The 19047-nt window shown below is 47.3% G+C and overlaps 1 protein-coding gene across 1 annotated transcript in view; it reads right to left on the reverse strand.

The window, feature by feature from the left end:
- LOC124544770 (gamma-1-syntrophin) overlaps window positions 1-19047 on the reverse strand; it is a 788763-nt gene that overhangs the window by 319493 nt on the left and 450223 nt on the right. The window contains exon 2 of the mRNA XM_047123450.1: window positions 7604-7759. Within this exon, the coding sequence (XP_046979406.1) occupies window positions 7604-7759 (156 nt within the window). The remainder of the gene's footprint in view (window positions 1-7603; window positions 7760-19047) is intronic.

The raw sequence follows: 19047 nt of genomic DNA on the forward strand, positions 1-19047 counted from the left end.
TTTGTGTTGTACGGTGATGAGGGAAGGGGGAGGATGAAACTAGGCGTTACCATGTACATACCAGGGAGAATGCTGCGCTTAACATCTCCATCCGACCGACCGATCACCATCAACAGTGTATCATATGTCCTCACTTCATGAGATACTGAAGAGAGGTTTAGAGTTTAATGCAGGACGATGGAGCAAAGTCTGGTAACCAAGAACTATACATGACCATTTGTCCTCTTTTTGCTGACCAAATACCATTGGGAAAAATTTCCTCCCATCGCCACGATTCAAACCGTTCGTAAATAGATAGAACGCAATCACAGGTCTGCTTCAAGGATCTTAGCTATCCTTTTCTTTCCCTTTCATTATATTGCAGAACGAATTAATTAATATCATAAAATGTTCACTGCAATTAAAAAAACATTGTTTATTAGACACAATGACGTATTTCGTTTTCTGGGAAACAATTGCAGCTCACCTCAGTTTTGTGATTATCATAGCATTTTCAGGAAGACTATTTTTCCATTTCAGCAGATTGAGCGAATAGTTTCAGTACTTCTATTTTAAGTGGTATTTTACCGGCTGTTTGTTATTAATCTTACGGTATCAGTGGAGTCGTTAGGTCAAGACAGGTCGTGTTAAATGTGGGCCTTGATCAAAGTGGCAAAGCCACATGTATTTTATGTCACCATTGGGACGTGGTACTTAAAGTTTTATTTATCGTTCTTTACCTTGTGTGGACAAGCGGTCTCTTAACCTCAAGGTGGTGTAATTCTGTCTGTTCATCTTGGATCCCGGAACCGAGGCGTACATATAACTAATAGCAGCCCTACCGGAACAGAGAGATGATTTGCTACTAATAGCTCTGTCTTATCAATAAGCTGCGCTGGTGGAGCTAAACTAAGAAAGTAGTTGGGCTGGACAGCTGTTTAGTCTACTCTTCCTAAGTGAAATATCTAGATTGGCTTTGCCTACGTTACCTGTGGTATAGAGGTAGCGTCGTAGTTTAGTAATGATAACATCTTCGATCCTGGGTTGGAAATCGATACAAGACCATGGCAAATCAATACAGAAGATCAACCCTGAAATTCTCATTTCGGAACGACTTTACCCGACCAAAGGTGCTCGAAGTCGAACGCTTTTTGAAAGAGGAAGCCAAGATCCCGGCTACCGACATTGTCGGCGTTCACTTTTCGATCGTCAGTAGCACGGTCTATATAAAACTCATAAACGAAGCTACATGCGACAAGGTGCTTCGTTAGATGAAACAAGAACTCCGCTTCTGCCACGCAGACGGAAATGTTGGCAACGTCGAGGTCGGCCACGCCGCAATGGGACTGTGGAATGGGACTGTGGACTATACGCATATTCGAACTTCCATTTGAACTCCCTGCGGCAGACGTTGTGGCGGCGCTCCGCCCCTACGGCACGGTACACGAACACGTGGCTGAAAAATGGACCCAGTTTAAGAAGTATCCAGTGCTCAATGGAGTACGCCAAGTGCACATTGACCTCCAACGACACGTGACATCCTAGGAGGGTGCCGGGCCATAGTTATTTATGACGGCCAGCCGAAGACGTGTTCCCGATGCAGCAAGAAAGGTCACCTTCGTTCCGAATGCCTCCAGCGTCGGATCACACAATTCCCACCGACGGATGTTGCACCTCCACCGACGAAGATTTTTACTACGCGGCGCTCAGGGACCTCGACGCCTTCCCCCCTTCCCCGGAGAGACAACATGACCAAAGCAGAATCAAGGCTCACATAGTATCATTGACGATGCGCCGAATAGAAGGTTGCGTAGTACGCTCGCGAATGCACGACCGAGCGGCTGCAGAGGAACCCACTATGCACCACGTTGTGGTGGATCTGCGCCGACATCGCCAACATTTAATCACAGAACTCAGGACACAAGACGGTCGCTTCTATACGACCCAAGCAACCATAGTAAGGGCGGTGGAGGATCATTTTCGTCATCTTTACCAGGAAAGAACCGTAGATGACGAGACCACTACTGGAGTGTTACAGCAGGTAACACGTACTATCGACGAGGCTACCGTAATGCACTAACAGAGGAAGTCTCACGCAAAGAAGTCGAAGACGCCGTGGACAAAGGTGCGGCCAATAAGTCTCCTGGGTCTGATGGATTTCCCATCGAATTCTACCGGACCTTCCGTGACATCATGATGCCTCTCTGGGTTATAATGTTCTGCGAGTTTATGTCTCCAGACTGTGTTGTGCCGCCAGCGTTTATAGGACTTCTCATACCGGTACACAAGCCAGTGGAGGGCGATCAATTAATGACTATCGGCCGCTTACAATGCTGAACGCCGATTACAAGATTTTCGTCAGATTTATGGCGGGCCGCATAAGACGACTTTGCCGCTGATTCTCGCCCCAGAACAGACATCGCAGGGGGGAGAAGCCAACATAAACATCGCCACCGGTAACAGCAGGGACTTAATAGCGATCGCCTCTGCGTGCCGTCTGAGAGCGGCGATTGTCTCCATCGGATTCAACCGCGCCTTTGATAGAGTGCACCATAACTTCCTCCTACGAGTGGTGGACCGTATGGGATTACCCCCGGGCCTCATTGACACCCTGCGGCGTCTTTGGACCGCAGCCAACTCACACGTCCAGGTCAATGGAAGGACGGTAGGATCAGTACCCATTAAGAGGTCTCTACGACAGGGCTGTCCCCTTCCTACCTACCTTTATGCAATCGCACTCGAGCCACTCCTAGAGGGCCTTAACCACCGGCTATCTGGCGTCATGCTGCGGGACGTCACCTTTCGCTATACGACATACGTTGACGACCTGCTACTGCTGGTTCGTTCCCATGACGAAGTTCAAAGCGCACTAACCTGGATCGAGCGATACGGACAGGCCGCAGGCACTCTTCTGAACATCAACAAATCGGCGGTGTTGGATATTGGGTGTGGTCTCGGACCGGAAGCCCTCGCTCCCCTTCCACCAGTTTCTGATCTGCGATATTTGGGAATCACGTTCACGAAGGATGTACGTAAAACAGCTGCAGCAAACTACCGTCGGTTACTAAGGATCATACGCGCAATGGTGCGACAGAACCTGCTCCGAGACTTGAATCAGCTACAACGTGTTTAATACCTGAACCTCTACGTGGCATCAAAACTCAACCACGTGGCACAAGTCCTCCCACTACCGCTGCAGATAGGTCGCCGGCTTCAGGCGGCCTTCAGTTACCACGTTTCCGCAGGTCATATATTTAAAGTAAGATACGACATTCTTACCCTCCCAGTGCACAAAGGGGGGCTGGGATTGGTCAACGTCAGGGCGAGAGCAGCTGCCCTTTACATGAGCAACATGTGAGAACGATGGAAAAGTCAACATACCTCTCCCACGGGTCGTTTACTACAGTTTCTGATGCCAGTCTCTCACGTCCCGCCGGTGTTGGTTGCGCACGTCGCACCACAGCTCTCCCATGTGTCGACCTTCATTCTTGATTAAAGCTATGTCAGCTCGAACCTCCCCGCCACACGTCCACCAAAGGCGAAAGATTTTTATACCAACCTTCTGCGGGCTGTTCCCCATAACGTGGTGGAAAACAAGTACCCTACAGTTCACTGCCCAAGAGTGTGGAAAACGATACACCACAACTTTCTGTCATCTACGGTGCGTTCGAAGTGGTAGCAGATCGCCAATAAAAAATATGACACGCGACAGCGACTTCACGCTATTGGACTGGCAGACCCACCTTATTGCCCAGATTGTCACTTCTTGGATACCGATGAACATCGTTTTATATGCGCATCGTCGTCCGGAGTTTGGCGACTAACACAGAAGATATTGGCTTGTTACCTCCGGGTCACGCCTTATATGATTGACCATCAGACCCTGCTCTGTCCAGATGAATCTTACTTTCCCGACGCAAAATATCATGGGCTTACACGGTTCAAAGGAATTACCGTCGCCTATATCTTTGGCGACGGAGAGAAAGAGCAGCTTGATTACTGGTGGTTACTCCAAAATGCTTACAATGCCCTCGAACACACACCGAGATACCGTACGCTCTTCGCAAATTATTTACGCAGCACTTTCGTTAACCCCCACTGAGCTGGGGAGTGCCTAGCTGCGGTTAATGTTCTGTGCCGCATCACACTTACGGCTGAACGTCCTGCCTTGTCAGCGATGAAAGAAGGAAGAGACAGGCTACTGCAAGGATAGCTGTTTTCCTTTAGGCACTAGCGAAGCAGATTGCCTCCGTTGCAGCTACCCTTCAAAGGCGCTTCCCCCTTCAGATAACGATGGCGAAGCACTAAGTGGAACCAGTTACGTTTATTGAAGAACTTTTTAGCTGGAATTGCATCAGTGATTTACATTTTTATTTTTTGTTTACTCTTTGAATGCCACCTTTGTTGTTGTAACACTGTTACTAGAAACCCCATTTGTACACGTTTCGTCAATGTAATCATGTAAAAAAATAAAAAATAAAAAAACCGCAACCGCTTAAAGTTTGATTGTCAGCATTGGCGGCCGAAGACTTCCGCATAATTATTATTGTTTCATTGGCGGGCGAAGACTTCCGCATAGTTATTGTTGTTATTTTGTACTAAGTAGGATTACTTCCTGCGTAAGAAGTCACCCTCACTCCGCCAACGGCGTTGTCAAACAGGGCGAACGAGCGGACAGAGGTTCAGGGCACTCTCTTGTCTCTGACCCTAAAGGCGGAGGAACCAGCAATGACCAACGACATGAGGATGCGAAAGACAATGGAAACCACTGTATTAAAGACGCACAACGTGTATCCACAGGACATGTGTTCTGTAACTGTAAAAGTGTCATGATGATCTCTATTGGCAAAAGATTTCGGAATAGTCACCCATTCGAATCTCCGGGAGGGGACTGCCAAGGGGGAGGTGACCATGAGAAAAAGCACGAAGAACCAACGAAAGGATAACGTTCTACGAGTCGGGCGTGGAAATTCAGAAAGGCGTTCGACAATGTAAAATGGTGCAAGATGTTCGAAATTATAAGAAAAGTAGGGGTAAGCTATAGGGAGAGACGGATACTATGCAATATGTCCAAGAGCCAAGAGGAAAAAATAAGAGTGGACGATCAAGAAAGAAGTGCTCGGATTAAAAAGGGTGTAAGACAGGGGTCTAGTCTTTCACGCCTACTATTAAATCTGTAAATCAAGGAAGCAATGATAGAAATAACAGAAAGATTCAGGAGTGGAATTACAATTCAAAGTGAAAGGATGTCAATGATACGATTCGCTGATGACGTTGCTATCCTCAGTGAAAGTGAAGAAGAATTACACGATCTGCTGAGTGGAATGAACTGTCTAATGCGTACAGAATATGGATTGAGAGTAAATCGAAGAAAGACGAAAGTCATGAGAAGTAGCAGAAATGAGAACAGCGAGTAACTTAACATCAGGATTGATGGTCACGAGGCAGATGAAGTTAAGGGATTTTGCTGCCTCAGCAGTAAAATAACCAATGACGGAAGGAGTAAGCAGGACATCAAACGCGAACAAGCAATGACAAAAAGTACATTTCTGGCCAAGAGAATCTACTAGTATCAAACATAGGCCTTAATTTGAGGAAGAAATTTGTGAGAATATACGTCTGGAGTACAGCATTGTATGGTAGTGAAACATGGACTGTGTTAAAATCGGTTCAGAAGAGAATCGAAGCATTTGAGATGTGATGTTAGAGACGACTGTTGAAAATTAGGTGTATGGATAAAGTAAGGAAAGATGTTCCGTACAGAATCGGAGAGGAAAAGAATATGTGGAAGACACTGATAAGGAGAAGGGCAGGATGATAGGATATCCGTTAAGACATGAGGGAATGACTTCCATGGTACTAGGGGAGCTGTGGAGGGCAAAAACTGTAGCGAAAGACAGAGATTGGAATACATCCAGCAAATGACTGAGGACGTAGGTTGCAAGTGCTACTCTGAGACGACGGGATTGGCACAGGAGAGGAATTCGTGACGAGCCGCTTCTTTTTTTAATATAAGTTTCACTGGTTGGCAATTATTGTTTAACTATTTGTTCATGTATCCTTTTTAATTCTGCCGAGAGTTGCTTTTCGTATGTGGTATTAGTAAATCTTATTAGCAGTTGCTGTTTTGCTCACTGCTCAGATTATTAAATTCTGCGAATAGTTGCTTTCCTGAAGTTATTGGCAGTTACTGTTTTACTTATTGATCATTTTATTAAATTCTGCCAACAGTTGCTTCCTAAAGTTGTAATACCAAATCTTTTTTGCTTTCGCTGTCTTGCTCATTATTCTATTACATTTTGCGAACAGTTGCTTATCTTAAGTCAGAACTGTATATCTTGCTGCTAGCTGCTGTTTAACTTTTTACTCATTCTATTAAATTCTTCCAGCATCGAGTTTTGTAAATCACTATATCAAATTATGTTGGCAATGGTTGTCAAATTTGGCCGTGTTATTAAATGCTGATGTCATTAGATTGTTGTGTTGAGTCTTTTAGTAAATTCTTCCACCAGTATCATTTTGCGAAGTCATATCAATAAATTGTGGTGGTATTTGCTGTTCTTGTCGGAGGTTCGAGTCCTTCCTCGGGCTTGGTGTGTGTGTGTGTGTGTGTGTGTGTGTGTGTGTGTGTGTGTGTGTGTGTTGTAGTTAGCGTAAGAGTGCTAGTTCTGCAAGGTTCGCAGGAGACCTTCTATAAAGTTTGGAATGTAGGAGACGAGGTACTGGCAGAATTAAAGCTGTGAGGACGGGGCGTGAGTCGTGCTTGGGTAGCTCAGATGGTGGAGCACTTGCCCACGAAAGGCAAAGGTCCCGAGTTAGAGTCTCGGTCCGGCACACAGTTTTGATCTGCCAGGAAGTTACATATCAGCGCACCCTCCGCTGCAGAGTGAAAATCTCATTGTAGCGAAAGATAGTTTAAGTTAGATTAAGTAGTGTGTAAGCTTAGAGACCGATGACCTCAGCTGTTTGGTCCCGTAAGATCTTACCACAAATCTTCCGTTGCAACAGTGACGACTTTTTCAGTCTGGGTAGAGACTTTATCGTTAGGATGTCAGTGACCTATACAGGATGATTCAGCTGCCCCTATCGATGGGTTTTATGCAACCCACAACCCCTTCAGAAACCATGCGCGCGAAATTCATATCCTCTCACTCCCTACAACACTATTAATCCTCCAGAAAAAAGGACTGGACCTTACTGCACTAAATTTAATGTAGTTAAATTTCGTACTGGGATAGTTTTCGATGTTGGTCACAGTTATCAAGTTAAGGAAAACGCATTTGAAGGTGAGTTTTGTATGTTTTTCTTGAATAATTCGAGAACTACCGCCTCTAGTGAAGACGTTTAGCGGTATAAAATTTAAGCGCATTAAATTTCCCACAAAAAGATCCTCTTCATTTTCTATAGGACTAATAGCTGGCGGGTAGCAAGCGAGACAATACGATGAATCTTGCGCTTGGCATTTGAAGGCGTTGTGGGTTGCATAAAACACATTGGTAGGGGCAACTGAATCACCCCGTTTTGACACAACACTGTAAGTATTCCTGCTGATGGAATCCTCAGCCTTCAGTACAGATCCTGGAGTGCAGTCGCGCGCCAGCTGGAAGACTGTTTCAGTACTCACCCTGGAGTCGAGCGGCGTGGGCGAGAGCTGGGCGGTACGGGGGTTGTTGCGGGCCGGCTCCTCGCGCTGCAGCCGCAGCAGCTCCATGGACAGGTGCAGCCGCATCGGTGTCGGGCGGCTCTTGCCGTCGCTCACCGTCACCATGCCGCACCGCACCTGCGCACACACACCACTCACACTCAGCTTACTCGCCTGCTCACCTATCCTCTCCTCATTCTGCTACTCACTACTCTCTGTTACCTGCTGCCATTTACTACCCTCAAATACGTTTCAGTCTAAGATTATCCGCGAGACGTTTAATTTTCTGGACAGACACAGAAAATGTAGGCTCACCATTCCAAAAATTAGTCACCGTCTTAAAAGAGCGCACTGGTCACTTTGGAGTGCTGCAGACGCGGAGGAGAAAAACTGAACTACTACGCTTATGTAAGTCATAGAAGTGAAGTGGTGTCTACGTGCCCGCCAGCTGTATGGAACCAGCGTAGCAAAGGTAACTTTTGGTGTAACCCGGGCAGTGTGTTGGGACCCTTGCTGTTCAGGATGTATATTAATGGCCTGGCAGACAATATTAATAGCAACCTCAGACTTTCAGGAGATAATGCATTTAAGATATTCTGTCTGAAGAAAAGGTTCACAAATTTTATCAGAGGGGGAACGTATCAAGCTCGGCAACTTGCTTTAAATGTTCAGAAATATAAAATCACCCATTAAAAATAACAAACCGAAAATAAGTAGAATACTATGACGACAATATCAACGATTCATATTTAGAATAAATTTATACAAGTACGTGAATGTAACATTGTATGGATGAAATGGAACGCTCACACAGCCTCAGTCGCAGGTAAGGCAAGTGGCAGACGTCGGTTTATTGGCAGGATTGTGAGAAAACGTGAAGTCTGCGAAGGAGACTGCCTAAAAATAATTTGTACGTCCCATATTAGAATATTGCTTAAGTTTGTGGATCCATACAAAATACGACTGTCGAGAGACGTTAAAAATCTACAAAGAAATGCGGTACGAATGGTCACAGGTTTGTTTGACTCATGAGAGTCGGCCGCTGTGGCCGAGCGGTTCTAAGCGCTTCAGTCCGGAACTGTGTGACTGCTATGGTCGCAGGTTCGAATCCTGCCACGGGCATGGATGTGTGTGATGTCCTTAGGTTAGTTAGGTTTAAGTAGTTCTAAGTTCTAGGGGACTGATGACCTCAGATGTTAAGTCCCATAGTTCTCAGAGCCATTTGAATCGTTTTTGACTCATGAGAAAGCATCATCGACATACTGAAACCCTACATTGGCAGACTCTTGAAGATAGACGCAAATTATGACTCTAAGGCCTATGTACAATGTTCCAAGAAATACTGTTAGCTGAAGAATCTATTCTTCGGTCACCTATGTACCGCTACCATAGGGCGCGTGACGATAAGATGAGACTAATTTCAGCATGTACAGATGCATTGAAACAGCCTCGCGTTCCATAAGCGACTGTAGCGGTTATAAACATTAAGTTGCGATACTATCCCTTCAAAGGGGTTTTCAAAGTATGTATGCAGAAGTAGATGTAAAAATACGCCGCCTTTTTCCTAAACAAATGTCTCCTTCATTCAATGTTTCCCTCGTTTTTGAGGCAAATGCCGGAACTGGAAGTCCTCTCCTAAATATTCTCAGGGATCCCTTGTGCCCACTACCGTCTGGTTTTTTGGCTGCAAACGGCTTGCTTTACTCTTTGGGGTAGCTAATGAAAATGTATAAAAATAGTTCTGGATGTCTTAACTTGCAATGAGGCGCAGTTATTAGATACAGTATTGAAATTTAGGAGCAGGGCGATTAAACTCACTGAACGGTGTCTTGAATTAAGTTTTCCGTGACTTCCCTGAAGTAGTTTTATGTTATCCATCTGTCTATGCGATGTAGTAGTTGTTCCACTTCATTAGTAATAATTGGTATCATTCAGCCACTTTAACTGTACTGCATGTAAGACAATAATCCATTTCTGTAGACAATGCTCTCATCATGTGATTGTCGACAAGCAGCTTATGATTCTCTCAGGAGCTGCACATACGCAGGTGGTACCACGACCACTAATTCTCACCGCTGCATCTAATATATGGTTCACAAGCCACTGAAAAGTGGCGTACCGTTTACCAGTATTATCGACTTTCTTTCCTGATCCGTTCGAGTACTGAACGAGAGACACAATATATCTGTAACTCTGCACGCGCTCTAATCACTCTTGGTGTATTCTTGTGGTGCCTACGAGAGGTAGAGATGCTGCCAGAGTAATAGTGACGCAATCTTCTTTGAGTACCGGTTGCCTAAACTGACCGAACAGCATATCGCGAGAAATAGTCGTCTTTATTCTAAAGATTCTCTTACGTCAGGAGTGCAGGAGAACTTCTGTGAAGGTAGGAGATGAGCTGCTATTGAAGTATAGCTGTGAGGCCTAGTCGGGAGCCGCGCTTTGATAGCTCATTCGGTCGGGTATGTGTCTACGATAGGCAAAGGTCCGACACACTGTTTCAATCTGCCAGGAAGTTTCGTTCTCTTGTATGTTGCCCAAGAATTTATGTTGCACTTTCGTATGAGCTACGCCATCCTGTTAGAACCCTGTCTCTGAACTCGTTCGACATCCGTGGTCATGCCTTCTTGAGAAGGTATCCAAACACTGGCACAGTGCTCTAGAATTGGTCGCACTACATGCAATTCGCTTTACAGATTGCATGCATGTTGCCAGAATCCTTAGAACAAATCTAAGCTTTCCATTCGCCTTTCCTAATACCAATCTAACGTGATCATCCAGTTTCATATCACTTAGTTCAAAGTACTTACGCGATGTAATCTGCTCAAAATATTTATCACTAATTTTGCAACCAGATACTTTCTCTTTGTTAGAGACATTATACCAGATAGATGGTAAAAGCTGTAGAGGAAGACAGAGATTGGAATACATCCCAAATAATCTAGGACGTAGGTTGAAAGTGATACTCTGAGATGAAGAGATTGACACAGGAGAGGAATTAGTGGCGGGCTGCATCAAACCAGTCAGCAGACTGATGACAAAGAAAAAATTCCTGAACCAGTCATATACTTGTAAAGACAAACGGGTTTAAATGGCTCTGAGCCCTATGGGACATAACTTCTGAGATCATCAGTCCCCTAGAACTTAGAACTACACTCCTGGAAATTGAAATAAGAACACCGTGAATTCATTGTCCCAGGAAGGGGAAACTTTATTGACACATTCCTGGGGTCAGATACATCACATGATCACACTGACAGAACCACAGGCACATAGACACAGGCAACAGAGCATGCACAATGTCGGCACTAGTACAGTGTATATCCACCTTTCGCAGCAATGCAGGCTGCTATTCTCCCATGGAGACGATCGTAGAGATGCTGGATGTAGTCCTGTGGAACGGCTTGCCATGCCATTTCCACCTGGCGCCTCAGTTGGACCAGCTTTCGTGCTGGACGTGCAGACCGCGTGAGACGACGCTTCATCCAGTCCCAAACATGCTCAATGGGGGACAGATCCGGAGATCTTGCTGGCCAGGGTAGTTGACTTACATCTTCTAGAGCACGTTGGGTGGCACGGGATACATGCGGACGTGCATTGTCCTGTTGGAACAGCAAGTTCCCTTGCCGGTCTAGGAATGGTAGAACGATGGGTTCGATGACGGTTTGGATGTACCGTGCACTATTCAGTGTCCCCTCGACGATCACCAGTGGTGCACCGCCAGTGTAGGAGATCGCTCCCCACACCATGATGCCGGGTGTTGGCCCTGTGTGCCTCGGTCGTACGCAGTCCTGATTGTGGCGCTCACCTGCACGGCGCCAAACACGCATACGACCATCATTGGCACCAAGGCAGAAGCGACTCTCATCGCTGAAGACGACACGTCTCCATTCGTCCCTCCATTCACGCCTGTCGCGACACCACTGGAGGCGGGCTGCACGATGTTGGGGCGTGAGCGGAAGACGGCCTAACGGTGTGCGGGACCGTAGCCCAGCTTCATGGAGACGGTTGCGAATGGTCCTCGCCGATACCCCAGGAGCAACAGTGTCCCTAATTTGCTGGGAAGTGGCGGTGCGGTCCCCTACGGCACTGCGTAGGATCCTACGGTCTTGGCGTGCATCCGTGCGTCGCTGCGGTCCGGTCCCAGGTCGACGGGCACGTGCACCTTCCGCCGACCACTGGCGACAACATCGATGTACTGTGGAGACCTCACGCCCCACGTGTTGAGCAATTCGGCGGTACGTCCACCCGGCCTCCCGCATGCCCACTATACGCCCTCGCTCAAAGTCCGTCAACTGCACATACGGTTCACGTCCACGCTGTCGCGGCATGCTACCAGTGTTAAAGACTGCGATGGAGCTCCGTATGCCACGGCAAACTGGCTGACACTGACGGCGGCGGTGCACAAATGCTGCGCAGCTAGCGCCATTCGACGGCCAACACCGCGGTTCCTGGTGTGTCCGCTGTGCCGTGCGTGTGATCATTGCTTGTACAGCCCTCTCGCAGTGTCCGGAGCAAGTATGGTGGGTCTGACACACCGGTGTCAATGTGTTCTTTTTTCCATTTCCAGGAGTGTACTTAAACCTAACTAACCTAAGAACATCACACACATCCACGCCCGACGCAGGATTCGAACCTGCGACCGTAGCGGTCGCGCGATTCCAGACTGTAGCGCCTAGAACCGCTCGGCCACGCCGGCCGTCTTGTAAAGACAGTCCGTATAATGGTATCTTGGGTAACAGTAGATGATGCGGTACAGTGTAGAACGGCTTTCGGAAATGTAGTAAGCCGGGATCTACTTTTTCACATTCGTATCCTGTTTGCAGTATGTCGTGTGTGAAATCTACACCAGGACATGAGGAGACATTTCCTCTTGGCACTGTTAGTGGCCGCAGCTGATGTAGTGGACGCTGCTTGGTGAGCAGCTGTTGTATGTGAAATTGCAGTTGTAGACATTGTAATGAATAATACAACCGATTGCGAAAACGAAGCATTAAAGAAACAGTTAAAATGGTTGAATTCTACCAACTACTACTGATTACCTCAAGTACTTCAGGCAATGGTGACAGACATTTCATTCCGCCAACCTGCTCTAACGGAATTTGTCCCGGCTTCCTAGCGACCTCAACGCTGGCGGAACAATAAAGTCTGGCCGGCCAGAGTGGCCGTGCGGTTCTAGGCGCTACTGTCTGAAACCGAGCGACCGCTACGGTCGCAGGTTCGAATCCTGCCTCGGACATGGATGTGTGTGATGTCCTTAGGTTAGTTAGGTTTAGGTAGTTCTAAGTTCTGGGGGACTGATGACCTCAGAAGTTAAGTCGCATAGTGCTCAGAGCCATTTTTGAACAATAAAGTCTAATCTTCCTTCTTTAGTTTTACGAAATGAATCGGTAGTTAATTCATTAAGCTACTCACAAGTGTTCGATCTCGTATGGTAAATGCCGTGAACAAGAACAGGGCATACGTTATTTGGAGTGTCTAGAGCAGTTTAAGACAGGTCTCGCCACAAAGAGTTTAATTTCGGCGAGCGGCGAGCAGCTGAGCGATAAACGCAGGCTTTCCTCTGCTCCCCGGCGGGATTACAGTTTAATCAACAAAAATAATAAGGAAGCGGAAGACGCTTAATGTCTGCCTCCGCGCCAGCTGCCGGGGCCAAGTTTGCGGGGCGTCTGGCCCGCCTCTGGCGCGTAATGCGATTTGGCGAGCTGCGCGTCCCGCGGGACGCAAAGACAAACAGCCGTTCTGCGTTCTGCTTCCCGTCTCTCTCTCTCTCTCTCTCTCTCTCTCTCTCGCGCCACAAGAGAGCATGCAAGAGGAGTGACGCTCTCACAGCTACGGCAATAAGTGTTAAGACACTTTAGATACTGCGCAATGCCTATTTTCACGAATTGTTCCTGTCCCATTTCCTATAGAGTGTCGGCCATTTCTGTCACCATCACAAACATTTGACCTTACACTGTATTTTTCAGCATGTCGTTGACATCCTTTTAAATGAAGCGTAGTGCCTCTTCAAGGCGCACTGCTTTTGGGCCTCCTTGTACCAGATCCTGTTGCGTCATGATGTCTGAGGATAGCCGGCCGAAGTGGCCGTGCGGTTAAAGGCGCTGCAGTCTGGAACCGCAAGACCGCTACGGTCGCAGGTTCGAATCCTGCCTCGGGCATGGATGTTTGTGATGTCCTTAGGTTAGTTAGGTTTAACTAGTTCTAAGTTCTAGGGGACTAATGACCTCAGCAGTTGAGTCCCATAGTGCTCAGAACCATTTTTGTCTGAGGATATGACCTAAACAGGGCATTGAAGGAAATGGGTCACTGGCTGCTCAACACCACACTCATGGGACACATCGTAGTTATCGCAGAGTTCTCATTCTAACCGGCCAGTGCCCACAAGAAGACGATTAGGTGATCTCCATTTTGGCCATAGGCTGTTACCTGGGGGTAGCTCCACTTTTGGTGGTATACAACCACTTTTAGCTCTTTCCTGCCATCACTGAAGCCTTTCTTCCGCCTTTGACTTCAGTGAGGGGGAGATACTTTAGAGTAAGCTTTTTCCTGCTGCGAAGATGTCGAGCAACAGGTTCATGTCGTTTAAGTGGGGTGTCTGTCAACAGTGTTGACTTCGTTCCTTTTGGATTTCGCTCTTGCTATCAGCCGTATATAGGGTGGAGCTATTGGGGCCACAGCCAGTATCTTCTCGACTGGGTTTAGTGTCAGTGTACATCGTATCCACAACGAAATTGATAGAAATGTGTGAGGCAGATGAAGCACTGTACAACTTGCAACATTCAAAGAACAAAAATTTAATAACAAGAAGCGAGAGCTATAAAAAAGTTGCGGAGATCATTAATGATTAAGTATGGCGAGGATGTGTCGCTGAGGATATAAAGGAGAAAATATAGTACTTTTGTAGAAATAGAAATATTTATAATCGATATAGTATGTAGTAAGCTGTTATTCGCCTTCAGATAACCCTTCTTCAGTGCTTTATAAATAGCTTCACACGTTTCTAGTGTTACTTTCGTTAGTGTGCAATGCGGAATTCGAGTGCTACACTTTAAAGCAGAGCAACTCTCTCCTGCTGCAAGAAATCTTAGTGTTTCGGATATCGTGTTTCCAATGGGAGTGTTCTGCTTCGTACTATGAGGAGCAACATTCTTGAGCACATACTGAAATGTACTTTTGTCCATTCGTAAGTAATTTTTATACCACTTTACGCCCTCGACTTGCAGCTCCCGTAACAGAGATTTTGTTGAATGCTTTTAACATCTCTCCGTGAAACCCACTACCTAACTACGTTTCCTTTTTCTTTTCTTCTGCTCTTCTTCCAAATATAAATACAATGCAGTTGTGAACATGCAACTACAGAGTACAGTAATAAGTCTTCGTCAGCCATTCTGAAGGAGCTACGACGCGTAACAACTTTGTAAAAGAAAATTTGGTGACAATGTAATACCCCTATCTGCTCCACGTCAGACGTCTTTGTCAAAGAAAATATGATGAATGTTTGATTACATTTCTTTGACAAAGAAAATTCGTCAGTGTAATGCCGGCCTAACTGGGTACACCACAAGATCCTGAAGAAGATCGCAAAGGGTCGAAACGTCGATTGTGTAAGTATATGTGGAAGCTAAACAGCTGAACAGTCTAAGAAGATTTCACCGCCAAGGACAACGAACACGAAAGACCGCTTGTGATACCCACCTTTCCCTGGTTGGTTCACAAAACGAAGGCTACGTTGGTATCTCGTTATTTGTTGTAGCCGTGCGTTCTGTAAATTCCGCCGCGCCGGTTTCCTTTCCCGGATAATGTAGCGTCTTAGAGCTCTGAGAGCCGCACGGCTCCTTAATGTTATTCCAAGCAAATCCCGTCGCCGACGTCGCGACTGCATCTCAGCGCCACCCCATACCCCCACCACTCTCCGTACAATACACAATGCAATACTGCGCGCAACACAATAGAACACGAGCCGCTATTCTGCCGGATAATCTGCTGAGGCAGAGTGGGAATTCAATTCGGCTGACGAGCGACTTCTGCGTTAGTTGCGCCAGCGGCGCGGAAAATCATGACGTTTATCCCGCTCTGCTGTGCGCCGCTCGGTTCCGTTGCTTCTGCTGGCTCCTACCCCTCCAGAAGCTGACGGGGAGACCACGGCTGCCTTTCGGGACACACCATTAGCGTTGGCCGCTTGTTGTGATTTCGGCCTGTCGGCTATTCTTGCCTACATCGATTCCCACAGGTCGATTGGCGAGTCCCGGACGCCATTGTATTTTCATGAGCGCAGTCTCGGGTTAGGTGGGTAGCCGGACAGGTAGACATACGCTGACACTAAAGCTGCCACTACCAATAGATGCCAACCATCTTTTGACCGCAACTGTTTCCTCTTAGTCCAGGGCTAAATGATAAATAATTCTGAGAACTAAACGCGTGTGGCTGGCAGAAACTACACGTTTATTTTAAGTGCAAAGTTGCGGCGGTTAATCAGTTTGAATTAAATTGAATCGGGTATTAAGTCGCGCCATTACGAAACACTAAAACAACTACAACGCCAAGCGTCTTTGAGCCGTCCTCTACAAAGTGGCTAAACGGTTGGGGATAGTCGTTCCTATACGTACCGCCTAATGTAGATTATCAGCTACCAACTGACGTCACATTGTGGAGTATCACTGAACAGTCTGAAGTAAAGATGCTAGCTGCTCTAGGAGGTGACTGACTGGGAACAGTAAATCGGCTGGTTATAGCCAGGGCCAGCTCTTTTTCTGCAGCAAAGTCGTCGATGCTGCATAGTAGACCTCTCTGGAGAGCTGTACAAGGCGGTTATTCTTTCAGCTGGGCGATTCCACAGTTCTCCAGAATACGCGAGCGATCCATTTCATTGCGTAGCAAGGAGCTCCGTCGCGGATACATAAACGCAATGTTTTCTAGCGGGGTGGCCACGTACGTGATCTGGTATGTTCCAGAAAGGTGAAGTAAATGCTCTCAATTCAGCAGGAGCAAGCGATGTACGATTTAGTTGAAGCGTCATCAACGTCGGGAGGTCTTTAAGACCGCTAAAATCGACAAGGAAGTCCCCACAAAAAGTTAATGACCTGTGAAATGGACAGCCCAAGTTTGCCGTACGCCAGACAGACAGCTTGTCAAGCAGCTGTGGATACAGCAACTCCAAGTTAGAGAATCACAGAAATCGTGAGGTGATGAAACAATTTGAGCAGCGAGAACGATTACAATCTGATGTTGCCCTAGCAGCTAACAAAATCAGTCCAATGAGCTGCGTGGAGGAAGCACGTGCACAACACGAATGTGTAGCTGACGCCTACCTGAGAACTATGGTCTCTCGTCGACGGCTGTCAATACAGAAAACAAGGTTTCTGGTAACATGGCCAAACTGCACCGTGCAATACTAGCTATCTTCCTCCTAGGCTGTGGATAAGCCAGTAACAACTTACAACAGCGGTGTTACAAAAACTATTAACTAAACTTTTAAATATGTAGGACTGTTAAGAATTATTGCGAAAGTACACTCCTGGAAATTGAAATAAGAACACCGTGAATTCATTGTCCCAGGAAGGGGAAACTTTATTGACACATTCCTGGGGTCAGATACATCACATGATCACACTGACAGAACCACAGGCACATAGACGCAGGCAACAGAGCATGCACAATGTCGGCACTAGTACAGTGTATATCCACCTTTCGCAGCAATGCAGGCTGCTATTCTCCCATGGAGACGATCGTAGAGATGCTGGATGTAGTCCTGTGGAACGGCTTGCCATGCCATTTCCACCTGGCGCCTCAGTTGGACCAGCGTTCGTGCTGGACGTGCAGACCGCGTGAGACGACGCTTCATCCAGTCCCAAACATGCTCAATGGGGAACAGATCCGGAGATCTTGCTGGCCAGGGTAGTTGACTTACACCTTCTAGAGCACGTTGGGTGGCACGGGATACATGCGGACGTGCATTGTCCTGTTGGAACAGCAAGTTCCCTTGCCGGTCTAGGAATGGTAGAACGATGGGTTCGATGACGGTTTGGATGTACCGTGCACTATTCAGTGTCCCCTCGACGATCACCAGTGGTGTACGGCCAGTGTAGGAGATCGCTCCCCACACCATGATGCCGGGTGTTGGCCCTGTGTGCCTCGGTCGTACGCAGTCCTGATTGTGGCGCTCACCTGCACAGCGCCAAACACGCATACGACCATCATTGGCACCAAGGCAGAAGCGACTCTCATCGCTGAAGACGACACGTCTCCATTCGTCCCTCCATTCACGCCTGTCGCGACACCACTGGAGGCGGGCTGCACGATGTTGGGGCGTGAGTGGAAGACGGCCTAACGGTGTGCGGGACCGTAGCCCAGCTTCATGGAGACGGTTGCGAATGGTCCTCGCCGATACCCCAGGAGCAACAGTGTCCCTAATTTGCTGGGAAGTGGCGGTGCGGTCCCCTACGGCACTGCGTAGGATCCTACGGTCTTGGCGTGCATCCGTGCGTCGCTGCGGTCCGGTCCCAGGTCGACGGGCACGTGCACCTTCCGCCGACCACTGGCGACAACATCGATGTACTGTGCAGACCTCACGCCCCACGTGTTGAGAAATTCGGCGGTACGTCCACCCGGCCTTCCGCATGCCCACAATACGCCCTCGGTCAAAGTCCGTCAACTGCACATACGGTTCACGTCCACGCTGTCGCGGCATGCTACCAGTGCTAAAGACTGCGATGGAGCTTCGTATGCCACGGCAAACTGGCTGACACTGACGGCGGCGGTGCACAAATGCTGCGCAGCTAGCGCCATTCGACGGCCAACACCGCGGTTCCTGGTGTGTCCGCTGTGCCGTGCGTGTGATCATGGCTTGTACAGCCCTCTCGCAGTCCGGAGCAAGTATGGTGGGTCTGACACACCGGTGTCAATGTGTTCTTTTTTCCATTTCCAGGAGTGTATATGTAGCACAGTGATTCCTACGACATCGAAAAGAGAGATGGTAGTGTACAGTGACCTATAATCGGTGTGTGCCTCAGTCTGACGCTACATTCTTCTTGGGTGCACCTCACTTTCTGAGGATTCTTGCACTGAATCTCAGCTTGGATTTTCTATGATTAGTTTTTACATGGTCATTCTCCTTTAAATCGATCGCCAAACACACTCTGAGACATTTATTCAATGTAACTGTTTGCAGCCATTGGCCGGAAAAACGTGTTTCTTTCTGCCTGTTTATGTGGAATAAGTTAAATTTGTGGTGTTGAGAGAGGGCTGCCAATAACTGCACCAAGCGGTGATCTTTTGCAAGTCTGCTTGCATTTTGCTAGAATTTTCTAATGCTTCACAGCAACCTAATTGGTAAACGTGCCTAACGGACTTCCGAAGATATTCACTCGGTTGTCTGTATATGATGTGTTTACATATCTTAACTGTAATGTATCCCTAACTGCCAA

This window comes from Schistocerca americana, chromosome 1 (genome assembly GCF_021461395.2).
Source record: "Schistocerca americana isolate TAMUIC-IGC-003095 chromosome 1, iqSchAmer2.1, whole genome shotgun sequence".
NCBI classification, from domain to species: domain Eukaryota; kingdom Metazoa; phylum Arthropoda; class Insecta; order Orthoptera; family Acrididae; genus Schistocerca; species Schistocerca americana.